The sequence below is a fragment of the Nerophis ophidion genome, linkage group LG05 (assembly GCF_033978795.1).
Source record: "Nerophis ophidion isolate RoL-2023_Sa linkage group LG05, RoL_Noph_v1.0, whole genome shotgun sequence".
Classification (NCBI taxonomy): domain Eukaryota; kingdom Metazoa; phylum Chordata; class Actinopteri; order Syngnathiformes; family Syngnathidae; genus Nerophis; species Nerophis ophidion.
In genome coordinates this window covers 79,893,529-79,908,528 of record NC_084615.1, presented here as the reverse complement: position 1 = coordinate 79,908,528, position 15,000 = coordinate 79,893,529, and the positions used below count along the sequence as shown (strand labels likewise).

At 42.4% G+C, this 15,000-nt stretch overlaps 1 protein-coding gene across 1 annotated transcript in view; it reads left to right on the top strand.

Annotated features, from left to right (window-relative positions):
• LOC133553655 (soluble guanylate cyclase 88E-like) overlaps positions 1-15,000 on the top strand; it is a 62,806-nt gene that overhangs the window by 3,141 nt on the left and 44,665 nt on the right. The window contains exon 4 of the mRNA XM_061902116.1: positions 184-323. Within this exon, the coding sequence (XP_061758100.1) occupies positions 184-323 (140 nt within the window). The remainder of the gene's footprint in view (positions 1-183; positions 324-15,000) is intronic.

Sequence of the window (15,000 nt, the reverse complement as noted above, 5' to 3'; positions counted from 1 at the left end):
TTAATTTTTTTCAATTGTATTTTTAAAATGTCCCCCGGGCCGCACTTTGGACACACCTGGACTGGAGTGTAACCTCCCTTTTTGCCCAAAGTCCGGCCGCATCTCGCCCTGCAGTATCCGTGTGGCCAAAGTCAATGGATGGATAGTTGGTCTGGTTTCTTTTCTTTCCTTTCCCGCCGCCAGGTGCTCGGCCGTCATGTCCGCGACTTTGTGAACGGCCTTGACAACCTCCACGAGTATCTGCGTTTCAGCTACCCCAAAGTGCAGCCCCCCACCTTCTTCTGCCAGGAGGAGTCCGCCACTGGAGTCACCCTCCACTACAGGTCTGAGAATGTGTCTAACGCTCAAGTTTCGGGGACGGGAAAGTTGACGGTTGATGGTGCCGGTTGATAGTCGCTGCCTATGTGCTCTTGAGCAATGCGGAAAACCATTTTCTGATTAATTTGATTAAAAAAAACATGGCCAACATGGTCAAAAGTCAATTGATTGTCCAAAAGTCAAGGATTATCTTTTTAATGATTATACAGAACCCAACACCAGTGAAGTTGGCATGTTGTGTAAAATTGTTAATAAAAACAGAATACAATTATTTGCAAATCCTTTTCACGCTATATTCAATTGAATATGCTGCAAAGACAAGATATTTAACGTCCCATGTCCTGTGTCTAGGCAAAAAAAATAAAAAAGTAATTTAAAAAGCCCCAAATCAGTGAAGTTGGAACATTGTGTAAATAAAAACATAGTATTTGCAAATGCTTTTCAGGCTATTTTCAATTGAAGAGGCTGCAAAGACAAGATATTTAACGTTCCAACTGGAAACTTGGATGTTTTCTGCAAATATTAGTCAAAAAAAAAGTAAATAATGTACAAAGGCCAAAATCAGTGAAGTTGGCACCTTGTTTAAATAAAAACTGAAATATTTGCAAATTATTTTCAAGCTATATTCCATTGAATAGGCTGCAAAGACAAGATATTTAACGTTCCTTTGATGTTTTTTGAAAATATTAGCCCCATATCCTGTGTCAAGGCAAAAAAAAAAAAAAAAAAAAAAAGATTACAATAATGTACAAACCTTACCAAACCAGTAAAGTTGGCATGTTGTGTTAGATGTAAATATAAACAGAATACAATGATTTGCAAATCCTTTTCAACTGCAAAGACAAGATATTTAAAATTCAAAAACTGGAAAACTTTGTTGTTTTTTTGTAAATATTAGCTCATTTGGAATTTGATGCCTGCAACATGTTTCAAAAAAGCTGGCACGAGTAGCAAAAAAGACTGGGAAAGTTGAGGAATGCTCATCAAACACTTATTTGGAACATCCCACAGGTGTGCAGGCTAATTGGGAACAGGTGGGTGCCATGATTGGCTATAAAAGCAGCTTCCATGAAAAGTTCAGTCATTCACCAACAAGGATGGGGTGAGGGTCAGCACTTTGTAAACAAATGCGTGAGCAAATTGTCAAAGAGTTTAAGAACAACATTTCTCAACCAGCTATTGCAAAGAATTTAGGGATTTTACCATCTATGGTCTGTGATATTATCAAAAGGTTCAGAAAATCTGGAGAAATCTCTGCACGTTAACATTGAATGACCATGACCTTGGATCCCTCAAGCGGTACTACATTAAAAAGCAACATCAATGTGTATAGGATATCACCACATGGGCTCAGGAACACTTCAGAAAACCACTGTCAGTAACTACAGTTGGTCACTACATCTGTAAGTGCAAGTTAAAACTCTACTATGCAAAGCGAAAGCCATTTATCAACAACATCCAGAAACGCCGCTGGCTTCAATGGGCCCGAGCTCATCTAAGATGGACTGATGCTAAGTGGAAAAGTGTTCTGTGGTCTGACGAGTCCACATTTCAAATTATATTGGGAAACTGTGGACGTGGTGTCCTCCGGAACAAAGAGGAAAATAACCATCTGGATTGTTATAGGCGCAAAGTGTAAAAGCCAGCATGTGTGATGGTATGGGGGTGTATTAGTGCCCAAGGCATGGGTAACTTACACATGTGTGATGGTATGGGGGTGTATTAGTGCCCAAGGCATGGGTAACTTACACATGTGTGATGGTATGGGGGTGTATTAGTGCCCAAGGCATGGGTAACTTACACATCTGTGATGGTATGGGGGTGTATTAGTGCCCAAGGCATGGGTAACTTACACATGTGTGATGGTATGGGGGTGTATTAGTGAACAAGACATGGGTAACTTACACATGTGTGATGGTATGGGGGTGTATTAGTGAACAAGACATGGGTAACTTACACATGTGTGATGGTATGGGGGTGTATTGGTGAACAAGACATGGGTAACTTACACATGTGTGATGGTATGGGGGTGTATTAGTGAACAAGACATGGGTAACTTACACATGTGTGATGGTATGGGGGTGTATTAGTGAACAAGACATGGGTAACTTACACATGTGTGATGGTATGGGGGTGTATTAGTGCCCAAGACATGGGTAACTTACACATCTGTGATGGTATGGGGTTGTATTAGTGCCCAAGGCATGGGTAACTTACACATGTGTGATGGTGTGGGGGTGTATTAGTGCCCAAGACATGGGTAACTTACACATGTGTGATGGTATGGGGGTGTATTAGTGAACAAGACATGACTAGCTTACACATGTGTGATGGTATGGGGGTGTATTAGTGCCCAAGGCATGGGTAACTTACACATGTGTGATGGTATGGGGGTGTATTAGTTAACAAGGCATGGGTAACTTACACATGTGTGATGGTATGGGGGTGTATTAGTGCCCAAGACATGGGTAACTTACACATGTGTGATGGTATGGGGGTGTATTAGTGCCCAAGGCATGGGTAACTTACACATGTGTGATGGTATGGGGGTGTATTAGTGAACAAGGCATGGGTAACTTACACATGTGTGATGGTATGGGGGTGTATTAGTGAACAAGACATGGGTAACTTACACATGTGTGATGGTATGGGGGTGTATTAGTGCCCAAGGCATGGGTAACTTACACATGTGTGATGGTATGGGGGTGTATTAGTGAACAAGACATGGGTAACTTACACATGTGTGATGGTATGGGGGTGTATTAGTGAACAAGACATGGGTAACTTACACATGTGTGATGGTATGGGGGTGTATTAGTGAACAAGACATGGGTAACTTACACATGTGTGATGGTATGGGGGTGTATTAGTGCCCAAGGCATGGGTAACTTACACATGTGTGATGGTATGGGGGTGTATTAGTGAACAAGACATGGGTAACTTACACATGTGTGATGGTATGGGGGTGTATTAGTGTCCAAGACATGGGTAACTTACACATGTGTGATGGTATGGGGGTGTATTAGTGAACAAGACATGGGTAACTTACACATGTGTGATGGTATGGGGGTGTATTAGTGAACAAGACATGGGTAACTTACACATGTGTGATGGTATGGGGGTGTATTAGTGCCCAAGGCATGGGTAACTTACACATGTGTGATGGTATGGGGGTGTATTAGTGAACAAGACATGGGTAACTTACACATGTGTGATGGTATGGGGGTGTATTAGTGTCCAAGACATGGGTAACTTACACATGTGTGATGGTATGGGGGTGTATTAGTGAACAAGACATGGGTAACTTACACATGTGTGATGGTATGGGGGTGTATTAGTGAACAAGACATGGGTAACTTACACATGTGTGATGGTATGGGGGTGTATTAGTGCCCAAGGCATGGGTAACTTACATATGTGTGATGGTATGGGGGTGTATTAGTGAACAAGACATGGGTAACTTACACATGTGTGATGGTATGGGGGTGTATTAGTGAACAAGACATGGGTAACTTACACATGTGTGATGGTATGGGGGTGTATTAGTGAACAAGACATGGGTAACTTACACATGTGTGATGGTATGGGGGTGTATTAGTGCCCAAGGCATGGGTAACTTACACATGTGTGATGGTATGGGGGTGTATTAGTGAACAAGACATGGGTAACTTACACATGTGTGATGGTATGGGGGTGTATTAGTGAACAAGACATGGGTAACTTACACATGTGTGATGGTATGGGGGTGTATTAGTGTCCAAGACATGGGTAACTTACACATGTGTGATGGTATGGGGGTGTATTAGTGAACAAGACATGGGTAACTTACACATGTGTGATGGTATGGGGGTGTATTAGTGAACAAGACATGGGTAACTTACACATGTGTGATGGTATGGGGGTGTATTAGTGCCCAAGGCATGGGTAACTTACACATGTGTGATGGTATGGGGGTGTATTAGTGAACAAGACATGGGTAACTTACACATGTGTGATGGTATGGGGGTGTATTAGTGTCCAAGACATGGGTAACTTACACATGTGTGATGGTATGGGGGTGTATTAGTGAACAAGACATGGGTAACTTACACATGTGTGATGGTATGGGGGTGTATTAGTGTCCAAGACATGGGTAACTTACACATGTGTGATGGTATGGGGGTGTATTAGTGAACAAGACATGGGTAACTTACACATGTGTGATGGTATGGGGGTGTATTAGTGAACAAGACATGGGTAACTTACACATGTGTGATGGTATGGGGGTGTATTAGTGAACAAGACATGGGTAACTTACACATGTGTGATGGTATGGGGGTGTATTAGTGAACAAGACATGGGTAACTTACACATGTGTGATGGTATGGGGGTGTATTAGTGAACAAGACATGGGTAACTTACACATGTGTGATGGTATGGGGGTGTATTAGTGAACAAGACATGGGTAACTTACACATGTGTGATGGTATGGGGGTGTATTAGTGAACAAGACATGGGTAACTTACACTGAACAAGACATGGGTAACTTACACATGTGTGATGGTATGGGGGTGTATTAGTGAACAAGACATGGGTAACTTACACATGTGTGATGGTATGGGGGTGTATTAGTGACCAAGACATGGGTAACTTACACATGTGTGATGGTATGGGGGTGTATTAGTGAACAAGACATGGGTAACTTACACATGTGTGATGGTATGGGGGTGTATTAGTGAACAAGACATGGGTAACTTACACATGTGTGATGGTATGGGGGTGTATTAGTGTCCAAGGACATGGGTAACTTACATGTGTGATGGTATGGGGGTGTATTAGTGAACAAGACATGGGTAACTTACACATGTGTGATGGTATGGGGGTGTATTAGTGAACAAGACATGGGTAACTTACACATGTGTGATGGTATGGGGGTGTATTAGTGCCCAAGGCATGGGTAACTTACACATGTGTGATGGTATGGGGGTGTATTAGTGAACAAGACATGGGTAACTTACACATGTGTGATGGTATGGGGGTGTATTAGTGACCAAGACATGGGTAACTTACACATGTGTGATGGTATGGGGGTGTATTAGTGAACAAGACATGGGTAACTTACACATGTGTGATGGTATGGGGGTGTATTAGTGAACAAGACATGGGTAACTTACACATGTGTGATGGTATGGGGGTGTATTAGTGCCCAAGGCATGGGTAACTTACACATGTGTGATGGTATGGGGGTGTATTAGTGAACAAGACATGGGTAACTTACACATGTGTGATGGTATGGGGGTGTATTAGTGTCCAAGACATGGGTAACTTACACATGTGTGATGGTATGGGGGTGTATTAGTGAACAAGACATGGGTAACTTACACATGTGTGATGGTATGGGGGTGTATTAGTGAACAAGACATGGGTAACTTACACATGTGTGATGGTATGGGGGGTGTATTAGTGTCCAAGACATGGGTAACTTACACATGTGTGATGGTATGGGGGTGTATTAGTGAACAAGACATGGGTAACTTACACATGTGTGATGGTATGGGGGTGTATTAGTGAACAAGACATGGGTAACTTACACATGTGTGATGGTATGGGGGTGTATTAGTGAACAAGACATGGGTAACTTACACATGTGTGATGGTATGGGGGTGTATTAGTGCCCAAGCATGGGTAACTTACACATGTGTGATGGTATGGGGGTGTATTAGTGAACAAGACATGGGTAACTTACACATGTGTGATGGTATGGGGGTGTATTAGTGAACAAGACATGGGTAACTTACACATGTGTGATGGTATGGGGGTGTATTAGTGAACAAGACATGGGTAACTTACACATGTGTGATGGTATGGGGGTGTATTAGTGAACAAGACATGGGTAACTTACACATGTGTGATGGTATGGGGGTGTATTAGTGAACAAGACATGGGTAACTTACACATGTGTGATGGTATGGGGGTGTATTAGTGCCCAAGGCATGGGTAACTTACACATGTGTGATGGTATGGGGGTGTATTAGTGAACAAGACATGGGTAACTTACACATGTGTGATGGTATGGGGGTGTATTAGTGAACAAGACATGGGTAACTTACACATGTGTGATGGTATGGGGGTGTATTAGTGTCCAAGACATGGGTAACTTACACATGTGTGATGGTATGGGGGTGTATTAGTGAACAAGACATGGGTAACTTACACATGTGTGATGGTATGGGGGTGTATTAGTGCCCAAGGCATGGGTAACTTACACATGTGTGATGGTATGGGGGTGTATTAGTGAACAAGACATGGGTAACTTACACATGTGTGATGGTATGGGGGTGTATTAGTGAACAAGACATGGGTAACTTACACATGTGTGATGGTATGGGGGTGTATTAGTGTCCAAGACATGGGTAACTTACACATGTGTGATGGTATGGGGGTGTATTAGTGAACAAGACATGGGTAACTTACACATGTGTGATGGTATGGGGGTGTATTAGTGAACAAGACATGGGCAACTTACACATGTGTGATGGTATGGGGGTGTATTAGTGCCCAAGCATGGGTAACTTACACATGTGTGATGGTATGGGGGTGTATTAGTGAACAAGACATGGGTAACTTACACATGTGTGATGGTATGGGGGTGTATTAGTGTCCAAGACATGGGTAACTTACACATGTGTGATGGTATGGGGGTGTATTAGTGAACAAGACATGGGTAACTTACACATGTGTGATGGTATGGGGGTGTATTAGTGTCCAAGACATGGGTAACTTACACATGTGTGATGGTATGGGGGTGTATTAGTGAACAAGACATGGGTAACTTACACATGTGTGATGGTATGGGGGTGTATTAGTGAACAAGACATGGGTAACTTACACATGTGTGATGGTATGGGGGTGTATTAGTGCCCAAGGCATGGGTAACTTACACATGTGTGATGGTATGGGGGTGTATTAGTGAACAAGACATGGGTAACTTACACATGTGTGATGGTATGGGGGTGTATTAGTGTCCAAGACATGGGTAACTTACACATGTGTGATGGTATGGGGGTGTATTAGTGAACAAGACATGGGTAACTTACACATGTGTGATGGTATGGGGGTGTATTAGTGAACAAGACATGGGTAACTTACACATGTGTGATGGTATGGGGGTGTATTAGTGTCCAAGACATGGGTAACTTACACATGTGTGATGGTATGGGGGTGTATTAGTGAACAAGACATGGGTAACTTACACATGTGTGATGGTATGGGGGTGTATTAGTGAACAAGACATGGGTAACTTACACATGTGTGATGGTATGGGGGTGTATTAGTGAACAAGACATGGGTAACTTACACATGTGTGATGGTATGGGGGTGTATTAGTGCCCAAGGCATGGGTAACTTACACATGTGTGATGGTATGGGGGTGTATTAGTGAACAAGACATGGGTAACTTACACATGTGTGATGGTATGGGGGTGTATTAGTGAACAAGACATGGGTAACTTACACATGTGTGATGGTATGGGGGTGTATTAGTGTCCAAGACATGGGTAACTTACACATGTGTGATGGTATGGGGGTGTATTAGTGAACAAGACATGGGTAACTTACACATGTGTGATGGTATGGGGGTGTATTAGTGAACAAGACATGGGTAACTTACACATGTGTGATGGTATGGGGGTGTATTAGTGAACAAGACATGGGTAACTTACACATGTGTGATGGTATGGGGGTGTATTAGTGAACAAGACATGGGTAACTTACACATGTGTGATGGTATGGGGGTGTATTAGTGAACAAGACATGGGTAACTTACACATGTGTGATGGTATGGGGGGTGTATTAGTGAACAAGACATGGGTAACTTACACATGTGTGATGGTATGGGGGTGTATTAGTGCCCAAGGCATGGGTAACTTACACATGTGTGATGGTATGGGGGTGTATTAGTGAACAAGACATGGGTAACTTACACATGTGTGATGGTATGGGGTGTATTAGTGAACAAGACATGGGTAACTTACACATGTGTGATGGTATGGGGGTGTATTAGTGTCCAAGACATGGGTAACTTACACATGTGTGATGGTATGGGGGTGTATTAGTGAACAAGACATGGGTAACTTACACATGTGTGATGGTATGGGGGTGTATTAGTGAACAAGACATGGGTAACTTACACATGTGTGATGGTATGGGGGTGTATTAGTGCCCAAGGCATGGGTAACTTACACATGTGTGATGGTATGGGGGTGTATTAGTGAACAAGACATGGGTAACTTACACATGTGTGATGGTATGGGGGTGTATTAGTGTCCAAGACATGGGTAACTTACACATGTGTGATGGTATGGGGGTGTATTAGTGAACAAGACATGGGTAACTTACACATGTGTGATGGTATGGGGGTGTATTAGTGTCCAAGACATGGGTAACTTACACATGTGTGATGGTATGGGGGTGTATTAGTGAACAAGACATGGGTAACTTACACATGTGTGATGGTATGGGGGTGTATTAGTGCCCAAGGCATGGGTAACTTACACATGTGTGATGGTATGGGGGTGTATTAGTGAACAAGACATGGGTAACTTACACATGTGTGATGGTATGGGGGTGTATTAGTGCCCAAGGCATGGGTAACTTACACATGTGTGATGGTATGGGGGTGTATTAGTGAACAAGACATGGGTAACTTACACATGTGTGATGGTATGGGGGTGTATTAGTGAACAAGACATGGGTAACTTACACATGTGTGATGGTATGGGGGTGTATTAGTGTCCAAGACATGGGTAACTTACACATGTGTGATGGTTTGGGGGTGTATTAGTGAACAAGACATGGGTAACTTACACATGTGTGATGGTATGGGGGTGTATTAGTGAACAAGACATGGGTAACTTACACATGTGTGATGGTATGGGGGTGTATTAGTGAACAAGACATGGGTAACTTACACATGTGTGATGGTATGGGGGTGTATTAGTGAACAAGACATGGGTAACTTACACATGTGTGATGGTATGGGGGTGTATTAGTGTCCAAGACATGGGTAACTTACACATGTGTGATGGTATGGGGGTGTATTAGTGAACAAGACATGGGTAACTTACACATGTGTGATGGTATGGGGGTGTATTAGTGAACAAGACATGGGTAACTTACACATGTGTGATGGTATGGGGGTGTATTAGTGCCCAAGGCATGGGTAACTTACACATGTGTGATGGTATGGGGGTGTATTAGTGAACAAGACATGGGTAACTTACACATGTGTGATGGTATGGGGGTGTATTAGTGTCCAAGACATGGGTAACTTACACATGTGTGATGGTATGGGGGTGTATTAGTGAACAAGACATGGGTAACTTACACATGTGTGATGGTATGGGGGTGTATTAGTGAACAAGACATGGGTAACTTACACATGTGTGATGGTATGGGGGTGTATTAGTGTCCAAGACATGGGTAACTTACACATGTGTGATGGTATGGGGGTGTATTAGTGAACAAGACATGGGTAACTTACACATGTGTGATGGTATGGTGGTGTATTAGTGAACAAGACATGGGTAACTTACACATGTGTGATGGTATGGGGGTGTATTAGTGAACAAGACATGGGTAACTTACACATGTGTGATGGTATGGGGGTGTATTAGTGCCCAAGGCATGGGTAACTTACACATGTGTGATGGTATGGGGGTGTATTAGTGAACAAGACATGGGTAACTTACACATGTGTGATGGTATGGGGGTGTATTAGTGTCCAAGACATGGGTAACTTACACATGTGTGATGGTATGGGGGTGTATTAGTGAACAAGACATGGGTAACTTACACATGTGTGATGGTATGGGGGTGTATTAGTGAACAAGACATGGGTAACTTACACATGTGTGATGGTATGGGGGTGTATTAGTGCCCAAGGCATGGGTAACTTACACATGTGTGATGGTATGGGGGTGTATTAGTGAACAAGACATGGGTAACTTACACATGTGTGATGGTATGGGGGTGTATTAGTGTCCAAGACATGGGTAACTTACACATGTGTGATGGTATGGGGGTGTATTAGTGAACAAGACATGGGTAACTTACACATGTGTGATGGTATGGGGGTGTATTAGTGAACAAGACATGGGTAACTTACACATGTGTGATGGTATGGGGGTGTATTAGTGCCCAAGGCATGGGTAACTTACACATGTGTGATGGTATGGGGGTGTATTAGTGAACAAGACATGGGTAACTTACACATGTGTGATGGTATGGGGGTGTATTAGTGTCCAAGACATGGGTAACTTACACATGTGTGATGGTATGGGGGTGTATTAGTGAACAAGACATGGGTAACTTACACATGTGTGATGGTATGGGGGTGTATTAGTGTCCAAGACATGGGTAACTTACACATGTGTGATGGTATGGGGGTGTATTAGTGAACAAGACATGGGTAACTTACACATGTGTGATGGTATGGGGGTGTATTAGTGCCCAAGGCATGGGTAACTTACACATGTGTGATGGTATGGGGGTGTATTAGTGAACAAGACATGGGTAACTTACACATGTGTGATGGTATGGGGGTGTATTAGTGTCCAAGACATGGGTAACTTACACATGTGTGATGGTATGGGGGTGTATTAGTGAACAAGACATGGGTAACTTACACATGTGTGATGGTATGGGGGTGTATTAGTGAACAAGACATGGGTAACTTACACATGTGTGATGGTATGGGGGTGTATTAGTGAACAAGACATGGGTAACTTACACATGTGTGATGGTATGGGGGTGTATTAGTGAACAAGACATGGGTAACTTACACATGTGTGATGGTATGGGGGTGTATTAGTGAACAAGACATGGGTAACTTACACATGTGTGATGGTATGGGGGTGTATTAGTGAACAAGGCATGGGTAACTTACACATGTGTGATGGTATGGGGGTGTATTAGTGCCCAAGGCATGGGTAACTTACACATGTGTGATGGTATGGGGGTGTATTAGTGAACAAGACATGGGTAACTTACACATGTGTGATGGTATGGGGGTGTATTAGTGAACAAGACATGGGTAACTTACACATGTGTGATGGTATGGGGGTGTATTAGTGTCCAAGACATGGGTAACTTACACATGTGTGATGGTATGGGGGTGTATTAGTGAACAAGACATGGGTAACTTACACATGTGTGATGGTATGGGGGTGTATTAGTGAACAAGACATGGGTAACTTACACATGTGTGATGGTATGGGGGTGTATTAGTGAACAAGACATGGGTAACTTACACATGTGTGATGGTATGGGGGTGTATTAGTGAACAAGACATGGGTAACTTACACATGTGTGATGGTATGGGGGTGTATTAGTGAACAAGACATGGGTAACTTACACATGTGTGATGGTATGGGGGTGTATTAGTGAACAAGACATGGGTAACTTACACATGTGTGATGGTATGGGGGTGTATTAGTGAACAAGACATGGGTAACTTACACATGTGTGATGGTATGGGGGTGTATTAGTGAACAAGACATGGGTAACTTACACATGTGTGATGGTATGGGGGTGTATTAGTGCCCAAGGCATGGGTAACTTACACATGTGTGATGGTATGGGGGTGTATTAGTGAACAAGACATGGGTAACTTACACATGTGTGATGGTATGGGGGTGTATTAGTGAACAAGACATGGGTAACTTACACATGTGTGATGGTATGGGGGTGTATTAGTGTCCAAGACATGGGTAACTTACACATGTGTGATGGTATGGGGGTGTATTAGTGAACAAGACATGGGTAACTTACACATGTGTGATGGTATGGGGGTGTATTAGTGAACAAGACATGGGTAACTTACACATGTGTGATGGTATGGGGGTGTATTAGTGCCCAAGGCATGGGTAACTTACACATGTGTGATGGTATGGGGGTGTATTAGTGAACAAGACATGGGTAACTTACACATGTGTGATGGTATGGGGGTGTATTAGTGTCCAAGACATGGGTAACTTACACATGTGTGATGGTATGGGGGTGTATTAGTGAACAAGACATGGGTAACTTACACATGTGTGATGGTATGGGGGTGTATTAGTGTCCAAGACATGGGTAACTTACACATGTGTGATGGTATGGGGGTGTATTAGTGAACAAGACATGGGTAACTTACACATGTGTGATGGTATGGGGGTGTATTAGTGAACAAGACATGGGTAACTTACACATGTGTGATGGTATGGGGGTGTATTAGTGCCCAAGGCATGGGTAACTTACACATGTGTGATGGTATGGGGGTGTATTAGTGAACAAGACATGGGTAACTTACACATGTGTGATGGTATGGGGGTGTATTAGTGTCCAAGACATGGGTAACTTACACATGTGTGATGGTATGGGGGTGTATTAGTGAACAAGACATGGGTAACTTACACATGTGTGATGGTATGGGGGTGTATTAGTGAACAAGACATGGGTAACTTACACATGTGTGATGGTATGGGGGTGTATTAGTGTCCAAGACATGGGTAACTTACACATGTGTGATGGTATGGGGGTGTATTAGTGTCCAAGACATGGGTAACTTACACATGTGTGATGGTATGGGGGTGTATTAGTGAACAAGACATGGGTAACTTACACATGTGTGATGGTATGGGGGTGTATTAGTGAACAAGACATGGGTAACTTACACATGTGTGATGGTATGGGGGTGTATTAGTGAACAAGACATGGGTAACTTACACATGTGTGATGGTATGGGGGTGTATTAGTGCCCAAGGCATGGGTAACTTACACATGTGTGATGGTATGGGGGTGTATTAGTGAACAAGACATGGGTAACTTACACATGTGTGATGGTATGGGGGTGTATTAGTGCCCAAGGCATGGGTAACTTACACATGTGTGATGGTATGGGGGTGTATTAGTGAACAAGACATGGGTAACTTACACATGTGTGATGGTATGGGGGTGTATTAGTGCCCAAGGCATGGGTAACTTACACATGTGTGATGGTATGGGGGTGTATTAGTGAACAAGACATGGGTAACTTACACATGTGTGATGGTATGGGGGTGTATTAGTGAACAAGACATGGGTAACTTACACATGTGTGATGGTATGGGGGTGTATTAGTGAACAAGACATGGGTAACTTACACATGTGTGATGGTATGGGGGTGCATTAGTGAACAAGACATGGGTAACTTACACATGTGTGATGGTATGGGGGTGTATTAGTGCCCAAGACATGGGTAACTTACACATGTGTGATGGTATGGGGGTGTATTAGTGAACAAGACATGGGTAACTTACACATGTGTGATGGTATGGGGGTGTATTAGTGAACAAGGCATGGGTAACTTACACATGTGTGATGGTATGGGGGTGTATTAGTGCCCAAGGCATGGGTAACTTACACATCTGTGAAGGCACCATTAATGCTGAAAGGTCCATACAGCTTTTGGAACAACATATGTTGTCATCCAAGCATGATTAAAATTAAGTTTCTCATTTGGAACATTAAGTATCTTGCCTTTGCAAGTCTATTCAATTAAATATAAGTTGAAAAGGATTTGCAAATCATTGTATTCTGTTTTTATTTACAAATTACACAACATGTCAACTTCACTGGTTTTAGGTTTTATACAATTTTGAGGATGTATGTGTTACATGTATGCTAGCATTTCCTCAAACAGGAGTTCTCCACCTTTTTAACCTCGGGGTCTTAACTTCCCCCCCGCAGTACAGAAGGGAAGTCAGATATTAACACTGAATTAGTAATTTTAATCCAGATTTTAATGGTATTCAAGAATAACCTACTTGCAGTTTAACAGGATAAACCCTGTCAAATAATATTAAAGCATGTTTTAATCACTAAGATTATTTTTAAGGCTTAGGTCAGGGTGATTACAAATAAAAATACTTTATAAAAATACTGCTACCGTATTTCCTTGAATTGCCACCGGGGCTCTAATTAATTTAAAACGTCTTCTCACTCCGACACTTACCAAAGGCATGCGCTTATACATTTGAGTGTGATGTAAGGATACCATCATGAAAAGCACATTTTATAATTTTTTTATTTTTTATTATGGTCTTACCTTTACTTATAAATGAAGTCCATGTGCAGCTCCTTCTGATCAAAAGCATCGATAACTTGTTTATAGAAGTCTTCCTTATCTTTCTTCAGTTTTAAAAGTCTCTCTGTCTCGATGGAGCCTCGTGCTTTGATTGAAAGTCCAGTTTATAAAACTCTTTTATTTTAGATATGTAATCCTCCATGTTAAAAGTGCAAGCGAGAGGAAAAAATAAAGGATCGCTGCTCACTCTTGCTGCTTGTTGTCACTTCTTCTGCAGCCGAGTAGTCGCAAAAAGGATCACTAGCGCCCTCTACCACCAATTAATGACTCATATTTGACACACGCAGCTACGGTATATTATTAAAACATAGCTGCTTACTTTTCTTTTTAGCACATTCAATAGCTTGGACCTTAAATCCTACTGAATAGCTCTTAATCTTCTTCCCTTTATGCGATTTCAAATGATTGAAATCAGCCTCCTCCATTTTGAAAATGATGACAGGTGAAGTGTCACTCGTGACGTGACGAGTTTGACCCGGCGGAAATTCTAAACATGCGCTAATAGAAATAATATTTTGCGCAACGAGTTTGACCCGGTG